The 27,391-nt window shown below is 66.4% G+C and overlaps 3 protein-coding genes across 6 annotated transcripts in view; 2 read left to right on the top strand and 1 right to left on the bottom strand.

The window, feature by feature from the left end:
- The window catches only part of LOC127467867 (mitochondrial import inner membrane translocase subunit TIM16-like), a 38,492-nt gene extending 33,182 nt beyond the window's left edge, over positions 1–5,310 (top strand). For 2 of the 4 annotated variants that reach the window (XM_051780345.1, XM_051780354.1), the window contains 13 exons: positions 5–180; positions 254–362; positions 462–548; positions 642–784; positions 861–965; positions 1,088–1,173; positions 1,249–1,390; positions 1,498–1,587; positions 1,665–1,781; positions 1,869–2,004; positions 2,109–2,200; positions 2,286–2,372; positions 2,464–2,667. In XM_051780345.1, the coding sequence (XP_051636305.1) occupies positions 5–180; positions 254–362; positions 462–548; positions 642–784; positions 861–965; positions 1,088–1,173; positions 1,249–1,390; positions 1,498–1,587; positions 1,665–1,781; positions 1,869–2,004; positions 2,109–2,200; positions 2,286–2,372; positions 2,464–2,469 (1,376 nt within the window). In that variant the 3' untranslated portion in view covers positions 2,470–2,667. Of the gene's footprint in view, positions 1–4; positions 181–253; positions 363–461; positions 549–641; positions 785–860; positions 966–1,087; positions 1,174–1,248; positions 1,391–1,497; positions 1,588–1,664; positions 1,782–1,868; positions 2,005–2,108; positions 2,201–2,285; positions 2,373–2,463; positions 2,668–3,153; positions 3,305–3,802; positions 3,888–4,416; positions 4,557–4,939; positions 5,006–5,150 lie in introns of those variants that run through there. The other 2 variants (XM_051780374.1, XM_051780364.1) reach the window with 2 other exon arrangements.
- Positions 5,311–5,811: 501 nt separating this feature from the next.
- On the bottom strand, positions 5,812–14,121 carry GLIS2 (GLIS family zinc finger 2). The gene is made up of 6 exons (XM_051781247.1): positions 14,004–14,121; positions 9,902–10,280; positions 9,287–9,463; positions 8,780–8,913; positions 8,042–8,160; positions 5,812–7,932 (listed from the first exon to the last, which is right to left on the bottom strand). Exons 2-6 carry the CDS (start codon positions 10,262–10,264, stop codon positions 7,145–7,147), a joined length of 1,581 nt encoding a protein of 526 aa, XP_051637207.1. The 5' UTR covers positions 10,265–10,280; positions 14,004–14,121; the 3' UTR covers positions 5,812–7,144.
- A 3,281-nt stretch (positions 14,122–17,402) lies between these two features.
- Positions 17,403–26,265, top strand: TFAP4 (transcription factor AP-4). The gene is made up of 7 exons (XM_051781380.1): positions 17,403–18,201; positions 21,856–22,021; positions 22,510–22,608; positions 23,099–23,269; positions 23,489–23,626; positions 24,668–24,826; positions 24,936–26,265. Exons 1-7 carry the CDS (start codon positions 18,113–18,115, stop codon positions 25,128–25,130), a joined length of 1,017 nt encoding a protein of 338 aa, XP_051637340.1. The 5' UTR covers positions 17,403–18,112; the 3' UTR covers positions 25,131–26,265.
- The last annotated feature ends 1,126 nt before the right edge of the window (positions 26,266–27,391 follow it).

The following is a 27,391-nucleotide window of genomic DNA, read 5'->3' as shown; positions in this document are numbered from 1 at the left end:
CCAGGGCCCAGCTCCCGCTTCCGGCACGCGCAGGGCCGGGTGCTGCACCGCGACTCCCACCTCACCAACCTGCGGGGGCTCAGCCTCACCACGCCGGGCGAGTGCGACGGCTTCTGTGCCAACCACCAGCGCGTCGCCCTGCCCCTGCTCACCGCCGGCGGCCAGATTGCCGTGCTCGAGGTACCCCGGAGCGGCTGGAGGCCGGCACGGCGCCGTGAGTGCCATGCCCGTGACCTCTGTCTCTTTCCCGCAGCTTTCCAAGCCCGGCCGCCTCCCCGACACAGCCGTGCCCACCATCCAGAACAGCGTGGCAGTGGCCGACCTCTCCTGGGACCCCTTCGACCCGCGGCGCCTCGCTGTGGGTACGTGTGCCAGCCCCACCGGAGCGTGCCGGGGTAGTCCCCTGGCTCCAGGCATGCTGATCACCACATTAACCACTGCCCATCCTTTTTGGTCCCCAGCCGGTGAAGACGCCAAGATCCGGCTGTGGCGGATCCCTGAGGGAGGGCTGCAGGAGACACTGCAGGAGCCTGAAGCCATTCTCCAAGGTGAGGGGACACAGCGAGCACCCTACACTGGGGACAAGCCAGCCCAGTGGTGTCCACAGCTGGGGACGACCACGCACTGCTCAATCTTCCCAGGTCACACGGAGAAGATTTACTCCATCCGCTTCCACCCCGTGGCATCCGATCTCCTGGTTTCCTCCTCCTACGACATGACCGTGCGGATCTGGGATCTGAGCGCCGAGCAGGAAGTCTTGTGCCTGCAGGGACACACAGATCAGGTAAGGAATGACAAACCTGGGGACACCTGAGGGGTGACTTTGGGATATTGAGGGGATACAACATCTGTCTACCCAGATCTTCAGCATGGCTTGGAGCCCAGATGGGAAGAAGCTGGCGACAGTGAGCAAAGACGGACGGATACGGCTCTACGAGCCACGGTGCAGCCCTCGGCCTCAACAGGTACAATCACGGCACTGAGGGTGGGCTGGAGAGCTGGGGCTGCAGGCAGGAACGCCCCCGAGGGCACCTGCCCGCACCCCCAGCTCTCTCTGAGCGGGCAGAGTGACCTTCTCCCCACACAGGAGGGTCCAGGTCCTGAGGGGGGACGCGGAGCACGCCTGGTTTGGGTTTGCGGTGGCGACTACCTCCTGGTGTCCGGCTTTGATAGGTAAAGAGGGGGACACGTGGCAGGGCAGGGACACCAAGGGACACCATGCTCCCCCTCATTGACACCTCCCCACAGCCGCAGTGAGAGGAGGATCCTCCTGTACCGGGCACAGGCTCTGCCTGAGGGACCCTTGTCCGTCCTTGGGCTCGATGTGGCCCCCTCCACCCTCCTGCCCTTCTACGATGAGGATACCAGTGTTGTCTTCCTCACCGGCAAGGTGAGGGCTTGCCCTCCAAAAAACTGGGGGGCTACCAGTCTACAGCACCCCAAAAGTGCAGAGGGACCCTCCATGCACCTTGACAGCCCGTCTCACTCCATCCCCAGGGTGACACCAGAGTCTTTCTCTATGAGGTGACTCCTGAGCCCCCCTATTTCCTTGAGTGCAACAGCTTCACCTCCAACGAACCCCACAAGGTAAAGAGGGGCAGTGCTGCCTGTCCCTGACCCCTTGCTTGCGCTGCCAGACCCCACTCACGCCCCCACCCCACCAGGGCTTTGTCTTCCTGCCCAAAACGACGTGTGAGGTGCGGGAGGTGGAGTTCGCCCGTGCGCTGCGCCTGGGGCAGAGCACCCTGGAGCCCGTGGCTTTCCACGTGCCACGTGTCAAGGTAGGTGGGGGGTAAGGGGGAGGCTGGCTGTGTTCTGGGATGGGGACAGAGGCAAGGGACCCCCCTCAACATCACTTGCCCCCACAGAAGGAGTATTTCCAGGACGACCTCTTCCCTCCGACCCGCGTCTGGTGGGAGCCGGCCCTGGGTGCCGGTGCGTGGCTGGCGGGGCAGGACGGGCAGCAGCGCCGCGCCAGCCTGTGCCCGGCCGGCATGGTGCCAGGTGGGTGAGGGGCAGGGCAGGACCCCCAGCCCACGGGGATGGTGTGGGGGGGTGTCAGCCACGGGGCGAAGCCCTCCTGCCCCACGGTTATGCCGCTCTCCCAGTGAGCGAGGCCCCGAAAGAGGCTCCGGCTCGGAAGTTCGTCCCTGCATCCGTGTACCTGGAGGAGAAGTCGGACGAGCAGAAGAAGGAGGAGGTGGGTGCTGGGGAGGGGCGACCGCCCTGCAGTGGGGCTGGGGGCGATGTCCCTCACCCCACGGCTCTGCCCGGCCTTCCCACAGCTCCTGAGTGCCATGGTGGCCCGGCTGGGCAACCGAGATGACCCGCTGCCCCAGGACTCCTTCGAGGGGGTGGATGAGGACGAGTGGGTAAGTGCAGGGACTTGGGAGGGGAGACACGACCCCCGTCGGGTCCCATCAGACCCTGCCATGCCCCTCACCCACACCGAGTGTCCCGCAGGACTAGGCTGGACCCGGCACCCCAAGGACCACCAGGCAAACCCCGCACCCGCAGGGCCGGCGGGGGAACCGAGAGGAGAGAGAGGAGGAGGAGAAGGAGGAGGAGCAGGATGTGCAGGGCCTGCCGCGGGCAGGACCCGCTATTAAAGCCGCTGCACCAGCACCGCGTCCTGCCGTGATCCCGGGACACCGGGGGGAGACACCGGGGCGGAGGGGGACACGGGGACCGGGGGGGCACCGGACAGTGGGGACACGGGGACCGGGGGGGCACCGGGACCGGCACAAGGGAGGACACCGGGACTGGGGGGACACAGGGACCGGCCCTGGAGGGGACACAGGGAGTGGAGCCTGGGGGGACACAGGGACGGGGTGAGGGACAGGGACCGACAGCGGGGGGACACCGTGGCCGGGAGGACACAAGGACTGGGGGTTGGGGGACAGAGGAACTGGCCCCGGGGGGACACTGGGAGTGCGGGGGACACAGGGACAGGCACCGGTAGGACACGGGTACGGGGGGGACACGGAGACCGGCGCCGGGGGGCACAGGGACCGAGGGGACACAGGGTGCGGCACCGGGGGGACCAGAAGGACCTGCACCGGGGTGACACAAGGAGCGGGAGTTCACAGGGACCGGCATCGGGAGGGACACGGGGACCGGGGCGAAGGGAAGTCGCGCCCCACCCGCCTGCCACTGCCCGGACCTCCCGCGCGGCGCGGCCGCCAGGGGGCGCTGAACCCGCCGAGGGGACGCTCCGCCCCGCGCCGCCGCCGTCTCGGTGCCCGTCGTGACCTTCGCCCCCGGCCACGTGACCGCCGGGGGCGGAAGAGGCGGTGGGGACATGGTGAGAGGGGACAGGGCGGGGGGACGGCGGGGTTGGGGCTGGGCAGGGTCCGGGGACGGGCACCGGGCCCGCGGGTGTGCGAGGGAGCTGGATCTGGGGGGGCAGGGACAGGGGAGAGCGGACAGGACCATGGGATGGGGGACAGGACAGGGGGAGAGGGACAGGACACGGGAGGAGTGACAGGGCCTGGGGAGGGGGAGCAGGGACAGGAGAGGGGGGACAGGACACGGGAGGAGTGACAGGGCCTGGGGAGGGGGAGACGGGGCGGACAGGGCAGAGGAAAGGGGAACACGGGAAGGGGGACAGGGCCAATGGAGAGGTGACAGGGCCTAGGGAGGGGGTCACAGGGCCAGGAAAGGGGGGACAGGGACGGGGAAGGGGGGACAGGGCCAGGGATGGGTAGGGAAAAGCCCCAGGAGACAGGGAGAGGTGACAGGGTGAAGGACCTGTGTGGGGATGGGGCTCCGTGGTGGCTGTGACAGCAGGGTGTCCCCGCAGGCCAAGTACCTGGCACAGATCATCCTGGTGGGGGCCCAGGTGGTGGGACGGGCCTTCATGCGGGCGCTGCGCCAGGAGTTCGCAGGTAGGAGCTGGTATACTGCTCCGAGTGCTCTGTGTGCCCACACTGCCCTGCCCCGGCTCTGCTCTGCACCCCCACCCTTCCCCAGGAGCCCCAGTGCTCCCCGTGCCCACACTCTGCCCGCAGAGGACACCTGCCAGGCTGTCACAGGGTGACAGTCCTCACCTGCCTCCCAGTGCTCGCCTGATGGTGTTCATCTCAACCCAGGCTCCCAGCAGCCTTCCCAGGCTCCAGCTTGGCTCTGGCACCGCTGCCAGGCTCCCAGAGATCCCAGCACCCCAAAGGGCACAACAGGATAATCCCTGGGACAGGAGAGCCCCACCCCTGCCCTGCCTGCAGCAAACAGTGCTCCCCCAGCCCCTGACACATCCCCAGCACTTGGATCACATCCAGGGGTGACTGGAGGGGGGCAGAGGGGGACACTGGGCTCTGAGCACCTCAGAGCCTGAGGGCTTTGCTGCCTGACCCCCCCCAAGGCCTGGGGGTCGCAGGGATCAGTGTGGGGGTCTCATGGCCTGGGTGTCTCCGGCAGCGAGCCGGGCAGCAGCCGATGCACGAGGACGCTCCGAGAGGCCCCAGTCTGCTGCTGCCTCCAGGATCATTGGCATCAGCCTCCAGGAAGCTCAACAGATCCTCAACGTCTCCAGCCTCAACCCTGAGGAGATCCAGAAGGTAGAGGGCCCCTCAGAGTCGGGGAGAGAGGGAGGGAGGGCCCTGTCTGCCTTGAGGGTGCTGCCTGGCATGGGGGTGACAGCTGTTCCCCAGTGCTGTCCTGGGCCCAGTTAATCCCAGCTGGAGGATTCCTTGCCCCAGCTGGAGCAACCCTCGGGGCTTGGCCTCTGCATCTGCCCAGTGGGGCTGCTCAGGAAAGGGGACGTGGGATCCCCGGAGGTGCCCGACCGGGAATGTGGGAACTCACAGTGGAGCCAGGCAGAGCAGACATGTCCCCAGGATCACACCTGTCACCTCCAGCAATGCTGCAGGGAGTGGGAGGCCCCCAGGGCTTGGGAATGGGGAAGGTGGAGATTAATCTGAGCCGGAGCTTCTCTCGGCAGAACTACGACCACTTGTTCAAGGTGAACGACAAGTCTGTGGGAGGCTCCTTCTACCTGCAGTCCAAGGTGAGCGAGGGAGCAGCGGGGGCTGCACCTCTGTGGGCACCTTCCCCTGCCTGGGATTCGGGACAGGCAGAGCCCGAGCACCCCTGTGGGTGAGGCAGTGAGGGGAGGTGTCACCCCATCCCTGTGTGTCACCCCATGTCCACAGGTGGTGAGAGCCAAGGAGCGGCTGGACGAGGAGCTCCGCATCCAGGCCAAGGGCGACAAGGAGAAGGAGCGGAAAGCTGAGACGTGACTCCTGCCACCCCTGGACCCCGCGTCCCTCTCACCCGTAACTTATAGGTGGCCAATAAACACCGTGTCCTCCAGCACCTGGCCTGGCTGCTCCGTGCCTGGGGAGGGAGCAGGGACTTGCCCACTGCTGCCCCCGAGGGATCAGCCCCTGCCCTGGGGACAAGGAGGAGGGAGGCAGCTGGGGAAGAAGGGGTGTCCTCGGGGCATCAAGGGCTGCCAGGGCTCAAATGGCACTGGAGGAGGCTCTGGGAGCTATTTTTGGGCGGGGTTGGATGCTCTTGGACTGAGTACACGGATACCTCTGGCTCCATACCCCAGGGGTGCTGTGCCATTACCCTTCTCCCACCGTGGATGACTGCTGGGTTGAGGGGGGAACACACGCTGTGGCTGTCCCCACCTGCAGCTCATTCTGCTGCAGGGCTTCACTGGTGCCAAGGCTCCCTGAGCAGGAGTGTGGGGACACAGCCAGGGGTCAGTCACAGTCAGCTGTTCCCCCCCCCAGGTCACACCCACCCTCTCCAGCACTCCTCTGCCCCCAGCATGGGCTCCTCACTGCTGTCACCACAGCCGCGGCATTGAAACAGGAACTTACTTCAACTTTATTGTTTTCTTAATAAACTTCCTCTCCCCTGGACGAATATAGTGTTACAGTCGTTAGCTTATCTCGTACTTGTGCAGTCCTTACACGCTACGCTAACAGCGATGGAGCCCAACAGGAGGAAAATAAAAACAACCCAGAAACTACGATAGAAAGGCACTTCGAGACCGTTAAAATACTGATGTCCTGGAATGTGCAACAACAAACCGACGAGGAGCGAGGAGACGTTACACCGGCCGGGGTGGCCTGGTCGATGGCCCGCGGCCATGCTGGGCTGGGGCAGTGCCGGGCGGCCGCCGGTGAGAGCAGGGAGACCGGCTCCCTGCGGGGCACGCGTGGCTGGGGCTCCTCAGCATGGAGGGGCAGCACTGGGGAGACCCCCACGGTTCGGAGCGGGACGTGGGTGGGGGTCCTGCCAAGCAGTGGGACGTACATATGACCCCCAGGAGAGGCTTTGAGCTGTGCCCACGCTGAGGCTGGGCACGCTGCCCGCCCCACCGCTGCCCCGTGGCTGGGGGCTCACCTGGGAGCATCCCACCGGTGCATCCCAAGGAGCGGGTGCCCCGCCAGCCGGTGCCGGCGGTGCCCAGAGCCGTGCCCGCGCCGCCCGCATGCGCTCACGGTGCGTGGTTAGGTATGAACGTAGCTAGAGGGGCCTGTGCCCGGCGCGGAGCCGGCGCGGCGAGCGGCACACGCGGCCGTGTGCCTTGTCACGGGAGGGCCGGGGAGGCGGCGGGAGGGTGTGGGCGGGCGCCAGGCCGGCGTGTGCCCAGCCAGCTGGGCCCGGCACGAGGGGCCATGGCTGTGGCACTGCCCGTGGCCATGCCGGCCGTGCGGGGTGGGATGGCACAGCCGGGCACAGCTCGGGGCGGCGGGAGCGGGCGGTGCCCGAGCTGTCACCCCACTGTCTGTGCAGCGGAGGCCGGGGGGCTGCGGCCCCCCACGGCAGCGCCAAGGCTTCGGGCAGGGAGACGCCGTGTCAGCAGAAGCAGGAGAGCCCAAGCAGGGCCCTGTCAGAGCAAGGGGCTGGTCAAGAAATAAATAGCGGCGTATCCGGCTGTCCAGGCCCGAGAGGGCAGGGGGTTCCCCTTGTGCCCCCAGCTGCCCCCAGCGCAGGGTTGCAGCCGGCTCTGGCCGCCGAGGGATTATTGCTTTTCTCAGAAGAGTCCGTTCTTCTTTCGTGACAGTTAAAAGCACGAGCGAGGCCCCGCCGGGGCTGCAGGGGGGAGGAGGAGGCGATGCCCCTCCGTCCCCAGGGAGCGGGATCTGCCCACAGGGCCGGCGGCTGGCCCTGGGCATCGTCGAGCCCCTCAGTTGACTGCAGCGGGTTTGAGCAGCAGGGAGCCGGGGGGGATGAGCACCCAGCCAGGGGGCAGCGCCTCGGGGCTGCCCCCTGAGCTGACACCGGCTGAGAGGTCGAGCACAGCCCCCGGCAGCAGTGCCAGGCTCTCGGGGAGCACCCGCGGCCGCCCCGGCTCCGTCCTTTCGCCCCTCTCCTTCCGCGTGTCCGGCCCCTTGCCTGCCTTGGGAGGCCGCCCCTCAGCCCCGCTGCCCTTCTCCCCCTCGGCCTTGGCCCCGCCGGCCAGCAGCGACATGACAGGCAGCCCCAGCCCCGCCGCGAAGGGCGAGGGCAGCAGCGGGCTCTTGGCCAAGTTCAGAGGACCGCCATTGAGGGGCAGGACGGGGCCGGGCAGGGCGGGCAGGGTACCCGCAGCCCCGCAGCCCAGGGCGCTGAGGTCGAGAGGTGCCGGTGCCAAAGGGATGGGCAGCGCCGGCAGCCCTGGGGGAGCGAAGAGGGCGGCGGGGTTGGGGATGACGAGCTGCGCCCCGTTAACGTAGGGCACCTCTGGCGAGCCCAGGGGCGTTTTGGGAGGCGGATGGACCTTGAGCATCTCTGGGTGCTCGGGGGACACAAAATGCCCGTGGGCTTTGATGTGCTTGCGGAGGGAGCTGGGGTCAGTGTAGCGCTTGTGGCAGCCCGGCATCTTGCAGGAGTAGGGCTTCTCCACGTAGTGGGTGCGGGTGTGCTTGAAGCGGTCGCTGGAGTTGGAGTAACGCTTGTTGCAGCCTTCGTAGGGGCAGATGTAGGGCTTCTCACCTGCGGGACAGCACCGGGTCTGCCGGGGGGCACCAGCCCTGCTGGGTCCCCTGTGCCCCCCTGGGCCCCGCTGCTCCCCCGGTGAGCGCGGTGCGGGGGCTGCACTGACCTGTGTGCGAGCGGTTGTGGATTTTCAGGTTCTCCAGGCGGGAGAAGCTCTTGTTGCAGGTGGGGCAGCGGTGTGGCTTCTCATTGGTGTGTGTCCGGATGTGGATCAGCATCTTGTACCTGCCGGGATCAGGGGAATCACAGAATCATGGAATGGTTTGAGCTGAAAGGGAGCTTAAAGCTCATCTCATCCCAACACACCTGCCGTGGGCAGGGACACCTTCCACTAGCCCAGGTTGCTCCAAGGCCCGTCCAACCCGGCCTTGAACACTCCCAGGGATGGGGCAGCCACAGCTTCTCTGGGCAACCTGTGCCAGGGCCTCCCCACCCCCACAGGGAAGGATTTCTTCAAGATCTAATCTAAATCTCTCCTCTTTTAGTTTAAAACCATTTCCCCTTGATCTATCACTGTCTGCCTGTGGAAGTATCAGTAAGGGAATGTCAGGGAGGGGGTCAGCCCTGACTTCCAGGGCATGTCCTTGTCCTCGTACCCTGGCTATGGGGTGTGGGAACAGGGACATCCAGGCCAGCACGGTCATCCAGCCTGCCAGGACCTCACACCCTGCACCAGAGGAAGGGAGGGATGAGGGGAGGAAGGGAGGGATGAGGGGAGGGAGGGAGGGATGAGTGGAGGGAAGGAGTGATGGACACTCCCCCTGCACAGGCCCAGTGCTGGGTTCCTGCCTCCCACAGCACCCCCCCAGGGACCCAGAGATCTCCCAGAGCTGCCCATGCCCACCTGGCATTGAAGCCCCTGCCATGGCGGGCACAGCCCTCCCAGTGGCAGCAGTACCCTGCATCCTTCTCGGGTTTGACATGGAAGTCATTGACATGGTCCACAAGGTCTTGCAGGAGGTCAAAGAACTGGTTACACTGTGGGCAGAAGGCTGGGGGTGAAGAGGCCTGGTGGGGTGGGCACCGGGGGTGGCCAGGACCCCCAGCAGGGCCAGCCCCTGCTCCCCATCCCACCCCAGCTCCCACCCGCACATGCACAGCAGGACCAGCATTTGGGGAGATGGAAATGGCCCTTTGCATGACCACCCCAGCCTTGTATCACCCTGCACAGCCTCCAGTTACCCATGACTCCCCCTCCAGTCCTACATTGTCCCTGCACGGCCCTCCAGCCCCCAACCTCACCCCCAGTCCCACAGAGCTCTGCCATGGCCTTCCAGCCCCACCTCAAAGCTTCCACACACCCCACCAGCCCCACAACCCTCCATGGTCCCCCCCATCCCTTCCTGCTGACCTTGGACCAGCGGCAGATGAGCTGCTTGGGCAGGGGCAGCTCAGGGGCGAGGCGTTTCTCCTTGCTGGGGGGCAGGAAGGCAGTGGGGGGCAGATGCAGGGCCCCCCCAGCCCCCAGTGGCAGGAAGAACTGGAAGGAGCTGGGGAGGCCGTCGATGTAGCGCAGGGACTGGAAATCCTGGAGCAGAGCCCGGATGAGGAGTCAGTAGGGGATGGGGCCAAGCTGGATAGAGACTCCAGGAGACCCCAGAACCCTACAGAGAGATCCCCAGAGATCCCCCCAAACCCCCTGAGACCCCAAAGCCTCCCAGAGATGCTGAAAGATCCCCCACAGCCCCCCCAGAGATCCCCTCATGCTCCCCAGAACCCCCCCTAAGCCTCCCAATCCCCCACCCCAGGGACCCCAAAACCTCACAGATACCCCCTGAGAGAGCTTCCAGGAGGCACCCCGGGGATGCCACTGGAGTCAGGGGGCAAGGGGGGAGGGCAGACAGGACATTGACCCCAGGGTGTGTGTACACCGGCAGCACTGGGCACGCTGCCGAGGCTGGGAACGCCGTCTGGGCACAGTCCCCATGGCTGGGGACACCTCGCGGGGGGTCACGGCCGTACTTACGTGGGGGGTGAGGGGGCCGGGCAGGTCCCCGCTGCCCTGGCGCTCAGGGGACAGCGAAGCACTGCCAGCCGGAGACTCCCCCCCGGAGCGGGGCGAGAGGCTGAGGTCCACCACCGGCACGGCAGCCGGGAAGCGCCCATCCCGCGGCTCCACCAGCCTGGAGTGTGCCAGGAGCCCGGGGGACGGCGAGGCTGGCACAGCACGGCGACCCCCTCGGCCGCCCCCTCGGCCATCCCCGACCGGCGGGGTGTCCGGGCGCTGGGGAGCGCGGGGTCGGGGCCCGGAGGGACCGCGCTTCTCCCGGGCAGCTCGCAGCTTGGAGATGCTCAGCTTGAGGTCCAGGGGCTCCTCCAGGGAATGCATGGTGCCGGGGTGGACACTGCGGGGGACAGCCGGGGGTCACCGTAGGGGTGGGGGGCACCAGTGCCACCCGGAGCATCGCCCCAGCCCGGCCCCATGGCGATGCCCAGCTCTGCCCCGGTCCGGAGGCCACGGTGCTGGCACAGAGACTGCGCCGTCCCTTCCAGCCACCCTGCAGCGGCCCCCTCCCGCAGCGGGCAAAGGGCAGCGCATGGCACTGGGCCCCCCCCCGGCCCCTCGGTGTCCCCAGCATGTCCTCTTCGAGTCGCCGGCACAGCCCCTTGGCCCATGACCAAACCCTGCCGGGGATTGCCAAATCCCCCGAGCACCCGCGGCGCGGGAGCCGCGGTGTCCCCATTCTGCCCCCCCGGCCCGTCCGTCCATCCATCCATCCGTCCGTCCCCGCGGGCATGCCCCAGCGAGGCCTTTCCCAGAGGCAGAGGAGGGCGGTGGCGGCCACCAGCCCGGCGGTGACCCGGGCAGCCGAGCCCGCTGGCCCCAGCCCCGGAGGCGGCAGAGCTTCCTCCCCCGTCGGGGCCCCTTCCCCGCTGGCCAACGCCGCTGCTGCCGGGGCCGGGCAGGGGCTGCCGGCCGCACGGCGTGGCATGGAGCGGCATGGAATGGCACAACACAATGCCACCCTCGTGGCTCGGCCGCCACACATCTGGCAGGCAGCTGAGAACCGGGCAGCTCGGTGCAGCAGTGAGCGCCCAGCCAGAGCCCCTGCGGTCCCCCGGCTGTGCCCCCGCGGCCACCCGCATCGCCCAGGGCAGGGTGGGGGCGGCCGAGGGGCCGTGTCGGGGGGCACGGCGCACCCAGCACACGTGGCAGCGGGGGGCCCCCCCTCCATCCCCACCCCGCCCCGGGGGGCCCGTCCCCCGCCCTGCCCCGCCGGAGGGGCCCCCCGCGCTGGCGGGGGTCCAGCCCGGCTCAGACGCTGAGGAATGCGGAGGAGCCGCGGGGGGCATGGGGCCTGGGCGGCGGGGCGGGGGACCCCTTGCCTGCACCCCCGTGCTGGCTGAGGGGCCGGCCCCAGGGGGGGGTTCCTGTCCCAGGCTCCCACGGAGGGAGGAGCTGCCCCACAGCATCGCATCACTGAGCCCCCACCCCCCGGCCCCATAGCGGGGTCCCTCCTCTCCAGTGGGGGGTCCCTGCCTAAGCATCCGCCTCCTCCCACCGCTGTGGGGGCTGACCCGTCCCCTGGGGCAGGGACACCCTCCTGAGCCCCTCCGGCCACGGGGCCCGCCCCATAGTGGGGGTCCCTGCACTCTGGGGGGTCTTCAGCCTGAGCCCCACTGCGGGACCTGCCCATGGGGTGTCCCCACCCTGAGCCCCCCCACGGTTTTCAGGCTACAGCGGCTTCCCATGTGCCCCACAGCCTGGTGGCACAGCTCGAGGACAGACGGACAGATGGCGGGGGGGCTGCACCACAGCTGGGGTGTCACAGTGGAACCCCCAGCCGAGGGAGTGGGACAGGGCGCTGGCAGCCCTCCAGCGTGGGGGTCCCACAGTGGGGCCAGGCAAGACATCAGGGCTGGTCCCACCGTGGCGGCCGCGTCCCCACGTCCTCCGGGCTGGGAGTTTGGGGGGTCCCGGCGCGGGCGGTGCTGGGTGGGGACGGCGGCCATCCCCGGGCGGGACGGGTGGGAAAGGGGCCTCCAGCCGCTGACGCCAGGGCTCCCAGCGCGGCCGCGGGCGGGCGGGCAGGCAGCTGCCAAACCACGCGGCCTCGGGAAACGGGGCGCCGCGGGGGCCTCGCCGGGATGGGGACGGGGACGAGCCCTAGGGTGGCTTGGCCGGACGCCCCGGCACCTGCGGCCCCCGCGCGCGGCCCCTGGCCGCTCCTGCCTGCTCTCCCCCCACGGCCTCTCCTGCCCGCGCCAGGCGCTGCCAGCCCAGCCCCAGCCCAGTTCCCAGCTTCCCCCCCGCCACACCAGTTCAAACCAGTCCGGCGCGGCGCTGGGCCCAGGGGCTTCCCAGTCCGGGTGGGGGCCGTTGGGATAGAGCCCAGGCGTGGGGGGAGTCCCCCCATCTCTGCTGGCCGGGCTGGGGTCCCCTGGGCCCCCCACACTGCCCGGCCGCCGGCACGGCTGGGGGACCCGGGGTGACCCTGGTGCAGCCGGCGGGGTGCCAGGTCTCCAGGCTGCTGGCATCGCCGGGGTGTCGTGTGTCCCCCCCAGCCCCAAACCCGCCAGGAATAGCACAGAAGGGCCGCGGGGCAGAGGCTCCCGCAGCGCAGTGGGCTCGGGATGGCGGCGGCGAGGGATGCCAGTGCCGCGGCCAGGGGACGGTGACCCTGGGGCTCGGGGAGTGGGAACGGCGCCAGCGCTGCAGGCAAGGCTCGGTCCCCGCCGCCGTGGCACTTGGCAGCGGCAGACTGGCACCGCCGCGACGAGAGGCAGCTCCCGAAGCCCCCCGTGCCGGGGCAGCGTGGGTGGGTTGGCAGGATGTGGGTCATTGTCCCCACGGCTGCCACCGTGGGACCCGCCATCCCTCCTTGTCCCACTGCGGATGGTGCTGGCACTGCCACTCCTCACTGGAGCCCGCCGGTGCCCGCCGGGGCTGGGGGAGGTCACATCCTGCTGGTGGCTCCAGCTTGTCACTGTGGTCCCCAGCACCCGTCCCCCCCTGCCATCTGGGCTGATGGCAGCCCCCAAAGCTTTCCCCAGGAGTGGCCACGGTTGGAGTCGCAGTCCCCAAGCCGAGGCCAGTGCCATGGTCCCCCCTTCCCAGGCATGTGGAGGTCGTGGGGATCCTGGCAAGGGGCTGACACCACCCACCCTCCGGGGAGCAGCCCCACAGCAGTGCCACCAGCAGCAAGGACCCTGCTACCCCTGCCTGGGGACACAGCTGGAGCACGCGGGGACAGGAGCAGGGTGGTCCCCAGTGCCCAGCAAATCAGCACCCTGGGTGCGGCAGCAGCGCGGGGATGGGGGGACCCGGGGACCCTGGCTGGGGGGTGGAGGTGGTAACAGCAGGGTGACAAAGGCATGGAGAAGAGGAGGTGGCCACTAGCAGCAGGGTTTCTCCATGCTGGGCAGGGAACGAGTCCCTGCAGCAGTGCCCAGGGACACCGGGGACAATTTCTGGTCCCTGCTGCTGGCACCTCAGGGAGGGGGTCACCCCAACCTAGTTCCCAAAACCCCCCTCAACGGCACAGCCTGGGCTTGGCCACCCCACAACTCAGCCCCACGAGGCCGTCACCCCCCGTGATGGGGACTGTCACCTTCCATGACTGGGACCAGGTGTACCCCGCGAAGAGGACGGGGGTGACGGGTGGCTGCTCGGCGGTGGCACCGTCAGGGTGGGACCGCGATGGGGCCGCCCTGTGCCCCCCACCCAATACCAACCCTTCGCCCTCCCCACACCGTGGGGACACTGGTGTGTCCCCGGGAGTGGCCGCAGCCGGGCAGAGGCACCCAACACGTCCCCGCCGCAGCCCCCGCCCCACGGCCAAGGTCAGGACACCCTCCCGGGGTGCGGGGGGACAGCGGGTTACGGCCACCCCCCCCGGCACCCACCGGGCAGCAGCGGGTCCCCTCTCCTCAGCTCCCCGGGGGTGCAGCGGGGCCACGTCCCCTCCCGACCCGCTCCCAGGGCGGGGGGGCTGCAGGTGCCAAGGGACCCCCCACACCCCACGGGGTGGCGAGGAAGGGGCTCCCCGGAGGGTTCCCCCTCCCCCGGCGGTGGCAGCATCCTCATCATCCTCCTCCCCTCCGCGGCGCCCGGAGCGCGATCGTACCTGCGGTGGGGGCTCAGAGCCAGGCGGGGAGCGGGGCGGGGTGCGGGGCTCGGCGGAGCGGGGCCCCCCGGGGCCGGTGCCGGGGCCGGTGCGGGGCGGCCGAGCCGCTCCGCCACATCCGCAGGGGCTGGGGGCGGGGGTGGCGGCGGCGGGGCTGGGCCCCCCCTGCCCGGTCCCGGGGGCGGCGGCGGGGCGGGGGCTCTGCCCGCCGTGATTTATGGCCGCCCCGCACCGAGCGGCCCGGCCCCGGCTGCGGGCGGCGCTGGGCGGGGGCGGGGGCGGCGGCGGCCCCTCCCCGCCTCCGCGGGGGGCACTGGGGGGCACCGAGCCCCGCCCCGGGGGGGACCCGCGGGGGGACACCCGCCACCCCCCCGCACAAGGTCACCCCGGCGCTGCGGCACAGCCGACCCCCGCCCCCCGCGTGTCCGTGTCCCCACCGGGGACGTGGCGGGGCGGGGGGGCGGCACCCCCCGGAGCCCCCACCCCGCGCCGGGGCGGCTCGAGGGGGGAAAGGGGGGGGTCACACCGGGGAAAAAGGGGGTGGGGGGATCCCCCTCCCTGCAGGAGCGGCGCCGCCCGCCCGCCGCGTGACGTCACAGAGCGAGGCTGGCGTCACGCCTGGCGGGGGCCCCCGCATGACGTCACCGGCGGGGGGTTGTCCCGGGGCCGCGGCTCCTTCCGGCGGCAGGATGTGGCGGGGCCGGCCCGGATGCTGCAGCCTCGCCGGGGGGGGTCCCTCCCCCGGGGCCCACGCGGATGGCTGGTCACACCCCACCCGTGATTTTGTTTTGAGGGAGGGAATGCAGCTGCGGCGTCCCCAAGGGCCCCCCATCCAAAATGGGGGGGGGGGAAACCCTTGCCCCCAGGCGGGTTTTTTGTTTGGCGGGGAGATCTGCGGTGTCCCCAGCAGTCCTGCTGTATAACAAGAGGCGCACGAGTGGGAGACAGCACTGCCCCACGCGGGTGGCAGAAGTCACACCCCACCCGTGGTTTTTCTTTGCTGGGGGGGCTGCTGTGTCCCCAACAGGCCATTAGGAAAGGGGAGGGGAGGGGGGTGTCACGGGAGGGCTGCACTGTCCCACACGGGTTTTTGGTGGAGAGAAAGCTGCTGTGTCCCCAACAGCCCCACCCCAAAAGGTCGGACGCGAGTGGGAGGCAGAATTGTCCCCCGCGGGCGGCTGAAGTCAAACCACACACGTGGTTTGGTGTTTTTTTGGGAAGGGCACTGCTGTGTCTCCAGCGTCCACACCCCAGAAGGGGGACACGAACTGGGGAGCAGACCTGACCCATGCTAGTGGCTGAAGCCACATCCTACCCGTGGTTTGGGGTTTTTTTGGGGGGAGGTGGAGGGAGCTGCTGTGTCCCCTACATCCCTGCCACGAGTGGGGGGAGACACGGGAGGGCAGCACTGTCCCACGCAGGTGACAGAAATCCCACCCTACCCGTGGTTTTTTTTGCGGGGGAGGAGCTGTTGTGTCCCTAACAGTCCCACTACAAAACGGGGGGTTCACGGTGGTCCCTGTGCCGTGGGGGGATGTGCAGCCCCCGCAGTGGGGCCCTCGCAGGGGATGGGGCAGGGGCCCAGGGGACAGCCCGGCAGAACCTGTCCTGCAGCTCCCGGCAGGGCCGGGCCGGGGGCACTTGAGAGGCAGAGCTGAGCCCACCCTGCTCTGCAGGGCCGGGTCCTGCCCCTCCCGGTGACAGGCCACCCCCCGGCCCCCCTGTTGTCCCTGCTCTGATGGCCCTGACCCCACAGGCAGGTCCCTCAGGTACCACATGGCTCCTGCCAGCCCCCCATGACCCCTGCCAGCCCTGTCCCCCCTGTCAGCTCCCAGACCCTCCTGATAGCCCTGTGCCCCCCTGCCAGACCCCCATGGCCCTGCCAGTTCTGTGTCCCCCTGCCAGCCCCCAGACCCTCCTGCCAGCCCCCCATGGCATCTGTCATCCCCCCAGACCCCCCATCAGCTTCCAAGCCCCCTGCCAGCCACAGAGACCCTCATCAGCCCCCAGAGCCCCCCTGCAGCCCCCCAGAGGCCTCCCGAAGCCTCCTGCCAGCCATATGACCCCTGTCACCCCTTAACCCCTGAACCTCAACGCTGGTGTGAGCTCCGTGCCCCTGCTAGCCCCCAAACCCCCCCGCAAGGCCTGTGCCCCCCTGCCAGCCCCCACAGCCTCTGCCAGCCCTCAGACCCTCCCATCAGCTCCTCAAGCCCCCGCCAGCCCCTGACTGCCCCCACCAGCCCCAGAGCCCCCCCCAAAAGCCCGCGCCAGCCCCTGATTGCCCCCACCAGCCCCCAGAGCCCCCCCCCCAAAAGCCCCCTGCCAGACACACGACCCCTGTCACCCCCAACCCCCTGAGCCCCAAGGCTGCTGCGATGCCCCCCCCAGCCCCTGGCAGCTCCCTGAGCCCTCCCACAGCCTGGTGGAGACAGGAATGGGGATGGGGTGGGATGGCGATGGGATCAGATGAGGTAGAACAGGCTGGGACAGGCCAGGATGGGGTAGGATAGGATAGAGTGGGGTGGGGATTGGGCAGGATGGGATGGGATGAAATAGGATGAGGTAGAACGGGATGGGACAAGTTGGGATAGGGATAGGGCAGAATGGGGTGGCATAAGCTGGATATAAGTGAGGATTGGATGGTGACAGGATAGGATAGGACAGGATGGAATAGGGACAAGACAGGTCAGGACAGAGATAGGATAAAGATAGGATAGAGATAGATAGGATAGAGATAGGATAGAGATAGGATAGAGATAGGATAGAGATAGGATAGAGATAGGATAGAGATAGGATAGAGATAGGATAGAGATAGGATAGAGATAGGATAGAGATAGGATAGAGATAGGGCAAATGAGGGGGACAGGAGGAAGATAAGGCAAGATAGGATGGGAACAAGACAGAATGGGATGGAATGGGAAAGGATCAGATGAGGTTGGAAAGTATGGAAGATGATGGGATGGGGATAGGATGGGACAGGATGAGATGGGATGGGGACAAGACAAGTCAGGATGGGCTGAGGTAGGATAGGACTAGGGCAGGATGGGATGAGTTAGGACGGAGTGAGGATAGAAAGTGATGGAGATGGGATGGGGACAAGTCAGGTCAGGGTAGGATGGGTTAGGATTGGATGGGATAAGATTGGATGGGCACAGGGCTGAATGTGATGGGGACAAGACATGGTCAGGATGGGATAGGATAGAATTGGATGGGATAGGATAGGACTAGGGCAGGATGGGATGAGGAGAGGATGTGCTGAGGGCTGGATGGGATGGAGACAAGACAGGTCAGGATGGGATAGGATAGAGTAGGATAGGGTAGGATATGATGAGGTAGGATGGGATGGAGCTAGGGCAGGAGGTGGATGGAATGGAGACAGGTCAGGGTAGGATAGCATAGAGTAGGATAGGGTAGGGTAGGATGGGATGGAGCTAGGGCAGAATTGGATGAGGTGGGGTGGAATGGAGACAGGTCAGGATGGGACAGGATGGTGTCAGGTAGGGTATGATAGGACAGGATGGAATAGGATAGGTCTAGGGTGAGATGGGATGAGGTAGCATGGGATGAGGATATGATGTGATGGGTATGGGGTGGGATGGGGACAGGTCAGGTAGGATGAGATGACATTGGATGGAGACGAGGCCGGGTGGGATGAGGTGCGATGGGATGGGGACAGGACAGGATGGTGATAGGATAGGAGAGGATAGAGTAGGATAGGGATAGAGCAGGATACGATAAGATAGGATAGAGCCAGGTCAGGACGGGACGCGCTGTGACGGGCCAGTGCCAGCACGGGTCGGTACCGTCCCGGCCGCTCCGGTCTCCCCCCACCCCGCCGGGTTCCACCGCGTCCCGCCGCCGTGTCCCGGTCCCGCTCCGGCCGCGCTGCGGCCCCTCCCGCCGCCTTTGTTTACGCGGGGCCGGTGCGGGGCGGGGGCGGCGCCGGGCGGGCGGGGGCGGGCGGGGGAGCGGCGGCGGCGGGCGGGAGCCGCGCTCGCTCCAGCTGTTTCCCGCCTTGGGCCGCGGGCAGAAGCCGGAGCCAGGCCGGGAGGGGCTGAACCGGGCCGGGACCAGCCGGGCTGGGCTGAACCGGGCCCCCCGCCCCCGTTATGGAGTACTTCATGGTGCCGGCCCCCAAGGTGCCGGCCCTGCAGCACTTCAGGAAATCCGAGAAGGAGGTCATCGGCGGGCTCTGCAGGTGGGGGGGCGCCGGGAGCCCCCGGGATCGGGGGCGCTGGGGGAGCCGCGGGGGGATGGCGGGGAAGGGGGGCACGGGGAGCGGGGGGAGCGGCGCGGCCGCCGCGGCCCCACCGCCCGCACGTGGTCCCGGCCGCGCACATGGGGCCGGCGGCCGCGCCTGGCCCGGGCGGGGAGCGCCGGCCCCGCAGCCCGGCCCGGCCCCCGCGGGGGCGGCGGGGGGCGCCCGGGGCGGGGGGCGCGGGGGTCCGGGCGCCCGGGGGGCGCGGGGGTGTGTGTTTACCGCCGGGCCTGGCCGTGACTCTGCAGCCGCCCGGAGGAGGCGGGTCGCGGCCGGGGCTGCCGGGACATGTAGTGCGGGAGCGGCGGCACAAAGCCCGCGGACACGCGGGGAGCCGCGGGGAGCGGAGGGGCGGCCGGGGATGGGGGCCGTGCCCGCGGGGCTGCGGGGGGCGGCGGGTGGGGGGGGGCGGCGCGGGCCCGGGGCCACGCGGGGCGGCCCCGAGCTCCCCTCACAGACACACACACCGGGCCTTGAGCCCCCCCGGGGGCTCCGATCCCCCACCAGGCCCGGCCCCGCCGTGCGGCGGCCCCGTGAAGTCCCCGCGGGGCAGCCCGGGCCCCACGGCACGTGCTGGGGGCCCGGCCCCTCGGGGTGCTGTCTCTGCCCCACGGGGATGAGGGGCTCCGTCCCGGTGATCTCGGGGGGTGCCCGCACCTGAGCTCCCCCCCGGGGGTGCAGCGGTGGAGCAGGGACACGGGGCGGGGGCTGGCTTCGCTGGGGTCCCCCGCGTTAGTCACTGCGGGCCCGTGGGTTGGGTGGGGGGGGTGACGGCATGGGCAGGGCGATGCGGCTGTCCCGCCCGGGGATGGGGGGCTGCGTGGTCCCTCACTGACCCTGGCACGGGGCAGAGCTCGGGGAGCTGCGCAGCCTTCCCACTGCCCCCAGGTCTGAGACACCCGGCGTGGAGCTCAGGGTGCTGGGAGACCCCCTGCCTGTGAGACTGGGGTGCTGGGGAACCCCTTGCCTGCAAGCTTGGGGTGTTAGAAGATGCCCTGCCTGGAGCTCCAGAAGCTGGAGAACGCCCCACCTGCGAGCTCAGGGTGCTGGATGACACCTTGCATGGAGCTTGGGGTGCTGGGGACTGCCCTGCCTGAGAGCTCAGGGACATCCTACCTGTGACCTCAAGTAGCTCAGGGACATCCTGCTTGCAAGCTTAGGGTTCTGGGGGATGCCCTGCCTGTGAACTGGGGTACTGGGGGACATCCTACCTGTGGGATTGCCTATACCCTGCTTGTACACTCAGGTATACCCTGACCCTGAGCTCAGTCAGCATGGGGATGCCCTTCATGGAAGCGTGGGGACGCCCTGCCTGCAAGCTCAGGGACACCCTACCTGTGACCCCAGGGAGCTCAGAGACATCCTGCCCACGTGCCTGTGCCTCCTCTGCCCACCAGCACAACCCACAGCACCCGTCGTGGGCAGTGGTGGATGTGACTGGGCAGTGGGGACATCTGCCATGGGACGTGTGCCCTGCTCTGACACCCCCCGTGGGTTTGTTTCCTTGGAGGTCCAGGCATGTGGGATGTTCTCACCAGGGTGGGAAAGACCAAATTCTACTTGCCTGACCCAAACCCCACAGCACCAGCACTAGGCTGGGGATACCCTGGGGGCTCTGGTGGCTGCCACTTGTTCCCCCTGCCTCTGTCCTGCCCCATCCCTGGTCATGCTGGGTGCCTGGATGGCTTCTGAATCCCTGGATTTTTGCCCTCTCCGTATCTCTCTGTCGTTTCTCAGGTCTCTTCCCAGGAAGAGCAGCTGGGGCAGGTTGCGGGAGGTCTGTCGGTAAGGAAGCAGGCTCTTCCTCCTTCCCCGGTATTTAAGAAGCCGCTTCCGCGCTGCCCAGTCCTGGGCCTCTCTGTCCCGTTCCCCTTATGTGTCTGGTGGTCCAACATCCCGGAGCAGCACTCTGGCCACATCCCCACGAGGGACGTTGTCCCCAAGACCTGCAGGGTTTGGCATGTTTTAGGAACAAGTTTGGGGCTGGTTTCGGCAGGAGCAGGGAGGTGGGTGACAGCCACCACCAGATGGGAGCCCTGTGCCATGATCCCACTGCAGACAGCTCTTGGTCCATGTGACAGATGGCTGCTCCCAGTGAGAGAGGCAGACCCCTGGGCACCCATCCCAGATCCACAACCCCAGGACATCCATTGGGAACTGCACGTGAGGGAACCGGTGTGGTGGGTTCTTGGCACACCCAGTGTCAGCCTGTGCTGGGATGCTGCCTTGGAGGCTGGGGACAAATGTCTTCCTGGCCCCACGGGCTGAGCTGGGGCCTTTCCCCATACCCTTGAGATGCACTGAGATCTTTCCCTGTCCCTCTAGGTTGAGCAGGGATCCTTCCCCATCCATCTGGGGTAATCTAGGATCCTTCCCTGTTTGTTTCAGATGAGCTGCGATTCTTCTCTATCTTATTGGCCCGAGCTGGGATCCATTCCCTTCCCCTTGGGCTGAGTTAGGATCATTCCCCACCCCTCTGGGATGAACTGGGTCTTTCCCCATCCCTGTATATTTTTGAGGAGTTGTGGTGCATTCCCAGGTCACAACAAGCAATGATGGGTTGCCTGGGAGCCTCCAGGCACTGCCTGGGCACACGGTGGTACCTCAAGTATCACTTAGACCCCTGGGTTTCAAATCTCTGTGGTTCCTCCACGGCCTCACCAGGAGGGCAGTGAGGGCAGGATGCCGGGTTTTTCTTCCCAGCCTGGCATTGGCAAGGCTCTGGGTGGAATATTCCCATCTCTGTCCCGGAGCCACCGGGCACCTGGATGGGTGACTGGAGCCCGTCTTATCTCTCCTTGTGGCGGCAGCCTGGCTCCTGTGTTTAGTCTTTGGTGCCTTGCAACACCCCCGGCGACGGTGGGTGCTGGGTGTGTGGCTGCCTGTGGCTTTGGCATGGCAGGATGGCCAGCTGGTATGACAGCCCAGCAGGCTCACCATCCCTGTGATCCAAACCCCCTCCCCACTTCCCTAGGGGAAGGAGCAGGGTGCGGGTGAAGAAGCTGGACCCTGCAGTGGTGGGCTTTGCTTGGGGTCCGGTGCCCTGGACCCACGGGTGTTGCCTGTCCAGAGCCCTCCCCGCCGGTGCCATCGCTGGCTCCGGGAGGCATTCCCCTGCACATCTGCGGGGCAAGGGCGTGGGGGGCGCGGAGGCAGCGGCAGGAAGCAGGCAGGAGCTGCGGCTTGGGGTGGGACAGGGGCTTCTCTGCTGGGAGCTGTCATCTGGAAGCCATCAGCGGGGCGGGAGGGAGGGAGCCGCCTTCCCAGGGCCACACACGCCGGCCGGCCCCATGGGGACGCAGCCAGCCGGCCCGCAGCCTCCCTCACCCGCCCGGGGGTCCCCGGCTCCCCTCGCCCGGGCTTGGCGCTGGGCAGCGTGTCCGAGCCCATCGGAGTGGGGGGCTGCAGTGGGGCCACCGTTTGGTCAACTCATCCCCCAAAGCTTCGGATACAGGGCTGGAGAAACCCACCCACCTGCGCCGGCAATCCTCTCGATGGCTGGAATCATCATTGCAAAGCAAGGGGGGATGCAGCGGGGTGAGCTGGCAGCAGGGGTGCAGCCCCCTCCTCCCTAACCCCACATCCCTCTCGCAGCTTGGCCAACATCCCGTTGACTCCGGAGACCCAGCGGGACCAGGAGCGGCGGATACGCAGGGAAATCGCCAACAGCAACGAGAGACGGCGGATGCAGAGCATCAATGCTGGCTTCCAGTCCCTGAAAACCCTCATCCCACACACGGACGGGGAGAAGCTCAGCAAGGTGAGCAGGATGTCACCGGGGCTGTGGTGGTGTGGGGTGCAGACGCTGATCCTTCACGTGGAGGGGCTGAAAGTGTAATTGGGGATATTTGCATATGTTAATTCAGCGATCGAGGTCTCTCCTGGGGTATTTTCCCTGTGGGAGTGCGTTTGCACCACCAACCTGGAGTGGCTGAGTGCGTGTGGCAGCCTGCAGTGCCCCAGGAGCAGGGTATTGTGCCTGGGTGAGGAGGAGACCCTGCTGCAGAGGGGAGTGGGCTGAGGAGGTGCTCGGCGACCAGGCAGGTTCCTGAAATGGAATTGGAGGATTTCGCTGTGGTGGAAATCCCAGAGGGGACCTGCGGGTGAAGCAGACCCTGAAAGGAGGTGCTGGGGCCGGGTATGGAGCAGTGCTGCTGCCTCCCAGGCAGGGAGGGAGCTCAACAAGAGGAGGTTTGGGGGGACAGTATGGTCTCCTGCCTCAGCATGCCCCTCCTGGCTCTCCCACAGGCAGCCATCCTTCAGCAGACAGCCGAGTACATATTCTCCCTGGAGCAGGAAAAGACTCGGCTGCTGCAGCAGAACACCCAGCTCAAGCGGTTCATCCAGGTAGTGCCCCAGGGATGGGATGGGAGGAGATGGGACAGTCCCAGCTGGCCAGGGAGGGGACATCATCGCTGTTTCTTGGGGTCAGGGCAAGACCCTCTACCCTAATCAGCCAGGGAACGGAGATGTTTCCACTCTCCTGGCAGGGCAGGGAGCCCCATTCAACCTGGCAGGGGGAGAAGGGCTGGGGTCCCGCTTTCCATTTGGGATGTTGGGGTATGGCCCGGTGGCAATTCTGGTGCTGGGGTGCCCAGCTTGAACTGTTCTGGGTATCACAGTGTGAGAACCGGGTTGGCACAAGGCTGGGGGGGTGAGGACCAGGATGGGGGGCAGATGCAGGAGTCTGTCCATCCCCAGGCATCAAGGACAACCCTGCAGAGACCCTTCCCAGCAGGGAGCTGTGGTGGGGGGTGGCATCACCCGAGTGTGGTCTGGATGGTGGGGAGGCCATCCAGGCTGGTCCCTGTCCCCTAACACCACATTCCCACGGCAGGAATTCAGTGGTTCCTCCCCGAAACGGCGACGGGCGGAGGACAAAGACGAGGGGATCGGCTCGCCGGACATCTGGGAAGATGAGAAGGCCGAGGATCTGCGTCGGGAGATGATCGAGCTCCGGCAGCAGCTGGACAAGGAGCGCTCAGTCCGCATGATGCTGGAGGAGCAGGTGAGGCTGGGTGCCCTCTAGCAGGCTCTGCCACAGCCCCAGCAGATCCCTGGGACACCGGCACTGCCACGGGACATCTGCTCCGGCCACCACTGCTCCACGCTCCGTCAGGGCTCCCTGGCTCTGCTGTGCCCACCCCACGCAGGGCACAGCCCACAGCCGTGGTTCAGGGGTGCTGTGCCCGTCTCCTCACTGATGTCAGGGTTCTCTCGCCCGCAGGTTCGCTCCCTGGAGGCCCACATGTACCCCGAGAAGCTGAAGGTGATCGCTCAGCAGGTGCAGCTCCAGCAGCAGCAGGAGCAGGTGAGGTTGCTGCACCAGGAGAAGCTCGAGCGTGAGCAGCAGATCCGAACCCAGGTGAGTGCACCCCAGCCCATCCTGCCCGTGGCCCAGCCATGATCCCCCCAGGTGGTGAAATACAGGAGGTTGGGGCAGTTTAGTGATGGGCTTGGCACCTCCTGTGGGCAGCGATGTCCCAGCAAAGCTCTCACCCTTGGTGAATTGGGAAGGGGTTGGCCCAAAGCCCCCGCAGTGCTCAGGGGGCTGTACTTGTGTGCACCCCTTGTTTCACAGCAGGACTATGGCTTGGACCACCCGTGGTGGTTTCCAAGCAGCTCAGCTCCCCATCACGGAGGGCTTTGTACAGGGAAGGTCGCTTGCCAGTGGGCAGGGATTCATCCCTGGGGGTTCACCTCTCACTGAGTGACTCCCACTGAGCTTTAGGGACCCCCAAACCACTCCCTGTGACCCATCAGGCTGGGAAAAGGGAGCAGTGAGCAGGCAGGCAGTGGGGATGGGAGCCTTCAGCCTTTCCTGCAGCACAGTTGGATTTGCCAAAGGTGCAGGGAGAAGGTGAGTGCTGTGCTGGCACCTGTGCGCTGCCACCCCCGAGCCCAGCTCATGGCCACACCGCTCTGGGAGCTTCAAAAGGAGAGAGGAACACCAGCTTCCACTTTCCTTGGGCTTCTGAGAAGCCATGTCCCCACAGAGTCCCTGCTGGCTGCCTCCTGGGAAAGCTCAGCCTATTTTTAGGTGAACTCTACATAGCCTCCTGCTTGGACGGGTCTTCCCATCCACTGTTCAAGCAAGGATCCCCAGGGGTGTGGGGGCTTCCTGGCCATGCAGGTCAGGGTGAAGGGAGGCCTGGCACTTGCCTCTCCTGACTTCAAAGCCCAAATCATTCCCTCTTGGGGTACGGGGAATACTCACATTCCACTCTGCCAAAGCTGAGGTGGCAGCAGCGTTCAGCTGGCATCCTCCTGCGTCCATTGGGATGGAGAACTGGAGCAGACAAGTGATGCTTCAGCTTTTATGGGGTTTGGGCTCAGTGAACAAGCGTGATGCTCTCCCCACCGCTCGGGTCCCTGCTCACCGGGGGGGTTTTGCTTCTCTCCCCAGCTCCTGCCATCACATGCTCCCCCAGCGCCCACCCACCACCCCACCGTGATCGTTCCAGCACCGCCTCCCTCCCATCACGTCACCGTGGTCACCATGGGCCCGTCCTCGGTCATCAACACAGTCTCCACATCCCGGCAAAACCTGGACACCATCGTTCAGGTGAGTCGGGGAGGATGGCGGCGGGGGGGATTGGGAGAGTCCCTACCCCCGGGGTTGTGTCAGAGGGGACACAGCCCGTGTCCTGATGGCGGGTGGTCGCCCTCGGCAGGCGATCCAGCACATCGAGGGGACGCAAGAGAAGCAGCTGCAGGAAGAGGAGCAGAGACGCGCCGTCATCGTGACGCCCGTGCGCGCCTGCCCCGAGCCCTCCGCCTCCGACACCGCCTCCGACACCGAGGGCAACGACAGTGACTCCATGGACCAGAGCAAAGAAGAGCCCTCGGGGGATGGGGAGCTGCCCTGACACCCCCCAGCCGGCAGCCAAGGAGGGGAGCCAGGGCGGGGGGGGAAATGTCAGAGAATACGCTGAAATTTTTAAAAAATACAACGCGATTTGGGTCTCTTTTATGACCTTTTTCCAATACTGTAAAGCAGAGCGCCAGAGGCAGGCAAAGGTCACCCTTCAGCTCCCGGGGGGCGGCCACAGTGGGATGCAGGGGGCTTGGGGCATGGAGGGGGGGGCGTTTGGGATGGGAGTCACAGCTCCCCACCCTTTTTTTTATCACTCCCCCCACCTGCCAACCCACAGGGAATCCTGCCAAGCCAGCAGCAGCCCCGCTGTTCCTGATGGCGTTCCCTTGGGACAGGGCCTTTGGTTGGGATCTTAATTTGGTTTTTTCCTTCTCTTTTGTGTTTTTTTTTTTTTTTTGTTTAATTAAATGTTCGTTTTTTAAGCAGGGGGGAGATGCCAAGTGGCACGGCAGCAAAGGTGGGACAGGGACCCCTGGCTTCAGGGTACTACCAGCCCCACCACGGCTCCCGCACTCCACGTGGGGCAGGAAAAACCCCTTTGGATAGTAAAATAATCCCAGGATGATGCCATTGGAGCACAGGCAGGAAGGTCGGCACGTGCCACCCCTCCCTGGTATTTCCAACCCTCGTTTCCTTGGCACGGGTATGGCGGGGTGGGGGCTGATTTTTCCAACCCCACCCCTATCCCCGTATCCATCCCTGTCCCCCAACTCTGCTCCCATCCCTCCTTTAAGCACTTAATCCAGTTCGTGGGGTCCATCAGCTCCGAAGAGCTTTTCTATTTCGTGATTGTGTCGCTTGGGTCTGTCGTGGGGGGTGGGGGGGCCCCTGTTTTGTGGATCCCCCCTCGCCCTGCCTCCCCCCTCCCCGGCTGTAGGGTTTTAGGCCAGTCGTGTGTAGAGCCTCGGTGGTATTTGGTAAGTTCCCCCCCAGCCGCAGCTGTTTCTCGGTTCCTTTCCCCCCCCTTTTTTTTTTTTTTTGTTTTGTTTTGTTTTGTTTTGGGTTTTTTTGTATTTTTTTTACGATTTTCAGGTCTTTGTGTTGATTGAGAAGCTATTCTATTTTGTTAAGAAAGTTGAAAAAAAAAAAGAGGCTCGTGCCTTTGTAAAGAAACAAAATAAAGTTTGTACTTGGTTTTTTAGAAGCTCGGTTCCTGGTGTTAACGTTTGTGGCAGGGCTGGGGACGGGACAGGGGTGGATCCCACCTTCGTGGACACTGGTCCCTCCAGGGGAGGAAGGGTGGGGAGGGCAGGGGAGCGTTGCCTGCCTTGGGAATCACAGGCAGGAGGCAGAGGATGCCGCCCCTGGCGAGGTTTCCCGCTGAGCAGCCGGGCTAAATTTAAAGGCTCAGCCCTGCCAGAGCTGCCCACATGTGTGATGAGCACCTCAGGGCTCAGCTCACTGCTGATGGCGGGAAGGGCTAGGGCTGGTTTTAGTAAGACCACACAGCTGGGGTGGGGTCAGTGTCCCCCTGCCTCAGGGGTGGCACCTCTGGTGTCCCTGTACCAGGATGTGGGAGGTACCCATCTCTCTCTGTGGCTTTTTTTTTTGGGGGGGCACCCATTTTTCCCACCTCTCTGCAGCCCCCCGTAGCTGTGGGTCTCTCCCACTCCCCCTCCATGCTGTGGCCATCCATGGTGTCCAGCTAAGGGCTAGGTCTTGCCTGCTCCCTACCATCACCCCCTCCCTCCCATCCCCATCTCAGGGTCAGGGGCTCCCTCCGCTCCCACACTCGGCCTCTTCCCCAAGGAAAAGCTGGGTCACAGCCCCCCAGAAGTGGCTCCTGCAGTGATGGAGCCCAGTGGCCCCTCTGCTACAGCCAGACTTTGGGGACAGCACTGGGTGGCTTTTCCCTACAAGCGAGGGTGGCAGGAGCTGGTGACCCTGTGCCTCTGGCTGTGGGGAGGGGACACTGCCCACCATGCCACGCTGCCAGCACAGTGCCAGTGACAGTGGGGGCACTGTCAGGGTGGAAGGGACATGCCTTGCCTATGGGGTGTGTGGCATCGGGTTGTGACCTGTGGTGCCTTGAGGGGACATCAAATCAGCCCAGGACGAGGTGCTTGGGGACACCCCCCTTGGGGGACACTGCAGTGCTGTGCTGCTCAGTACCTCCCCTCCATAAAATCCTGCTCCAGCCCAAAAGGGGCTGCGGGAGCTGAGGCAGCCCGAGGAGCTCCACTACACCACGCCAGCAGGACACTGTGACAGGGACAGTGACCCCACACGGGCAGTGCCACCCCAGGGACCCCA

This window comes from Manacus candei, unplaced genomic scaffold, assembly GCF_025592945.1.
Source record: "Manacus candei isolate 608988 ecotype Guabito, Panama unplaced genomic scaffold, ASM2559294v1 h1tg000002l, whole genome shotgun sequence".
Classification (NCBI taxonomy): domain Eukaryota; kingdom Metazoa; phylum Chordata; class Aves; order Passeriformes; family Pipridae; genus Manacus; species Manacus candei.
Note: the sequence above shows the minus strand (reverse complement) of the source record. Positions and strands in the feature narration are given on the sequence as shown.

Coding starts and splice junctions, on each gene's coding strand:
- GLIS2 (XM_051781247.1), bottom strand. CDS start 10,264: ATGCATTCCCTGGAGGAGCCCCTGGACCTCAAGCTGAGCATCTCCAAG. Junction 9,464..9,901: donor CCGGCCCCCTCACCCCCCAC/GTAAGTACGGCC, acceptor GCTCTGCTCCAG/GATTTCCAGTCCCTGCGCTA. Junction 8,161..8,779: donor GGCAGGGGCTTCAATGCCAG/GTGGGCATGGGC, acceptor TGATCCCGGCAG/GTACAAGATGCTGATCCACA.
- TFAP4 (XM_051781380.1), top strand. CDS start 18,113: ATGGAGTACTTCATGGTGCCGGCCCCCAAGGTGCCGGCCCTGCAGCAC. Junction 18,202..21,855: donor GTCATCGGCGGGCTCTGCAG/GTGGGGGGGCGC, acceptor TCCCTCTCGCAG/CTTGGCCAACATCCCGTTGA. Junction 22,022..22,509: donor ACGGGGAGAAGCTCAGCAAG/GTGAGCAGGATG, acceptor GCTCTCCCACAG/GCAGCCATCCTTCAGCAGAC.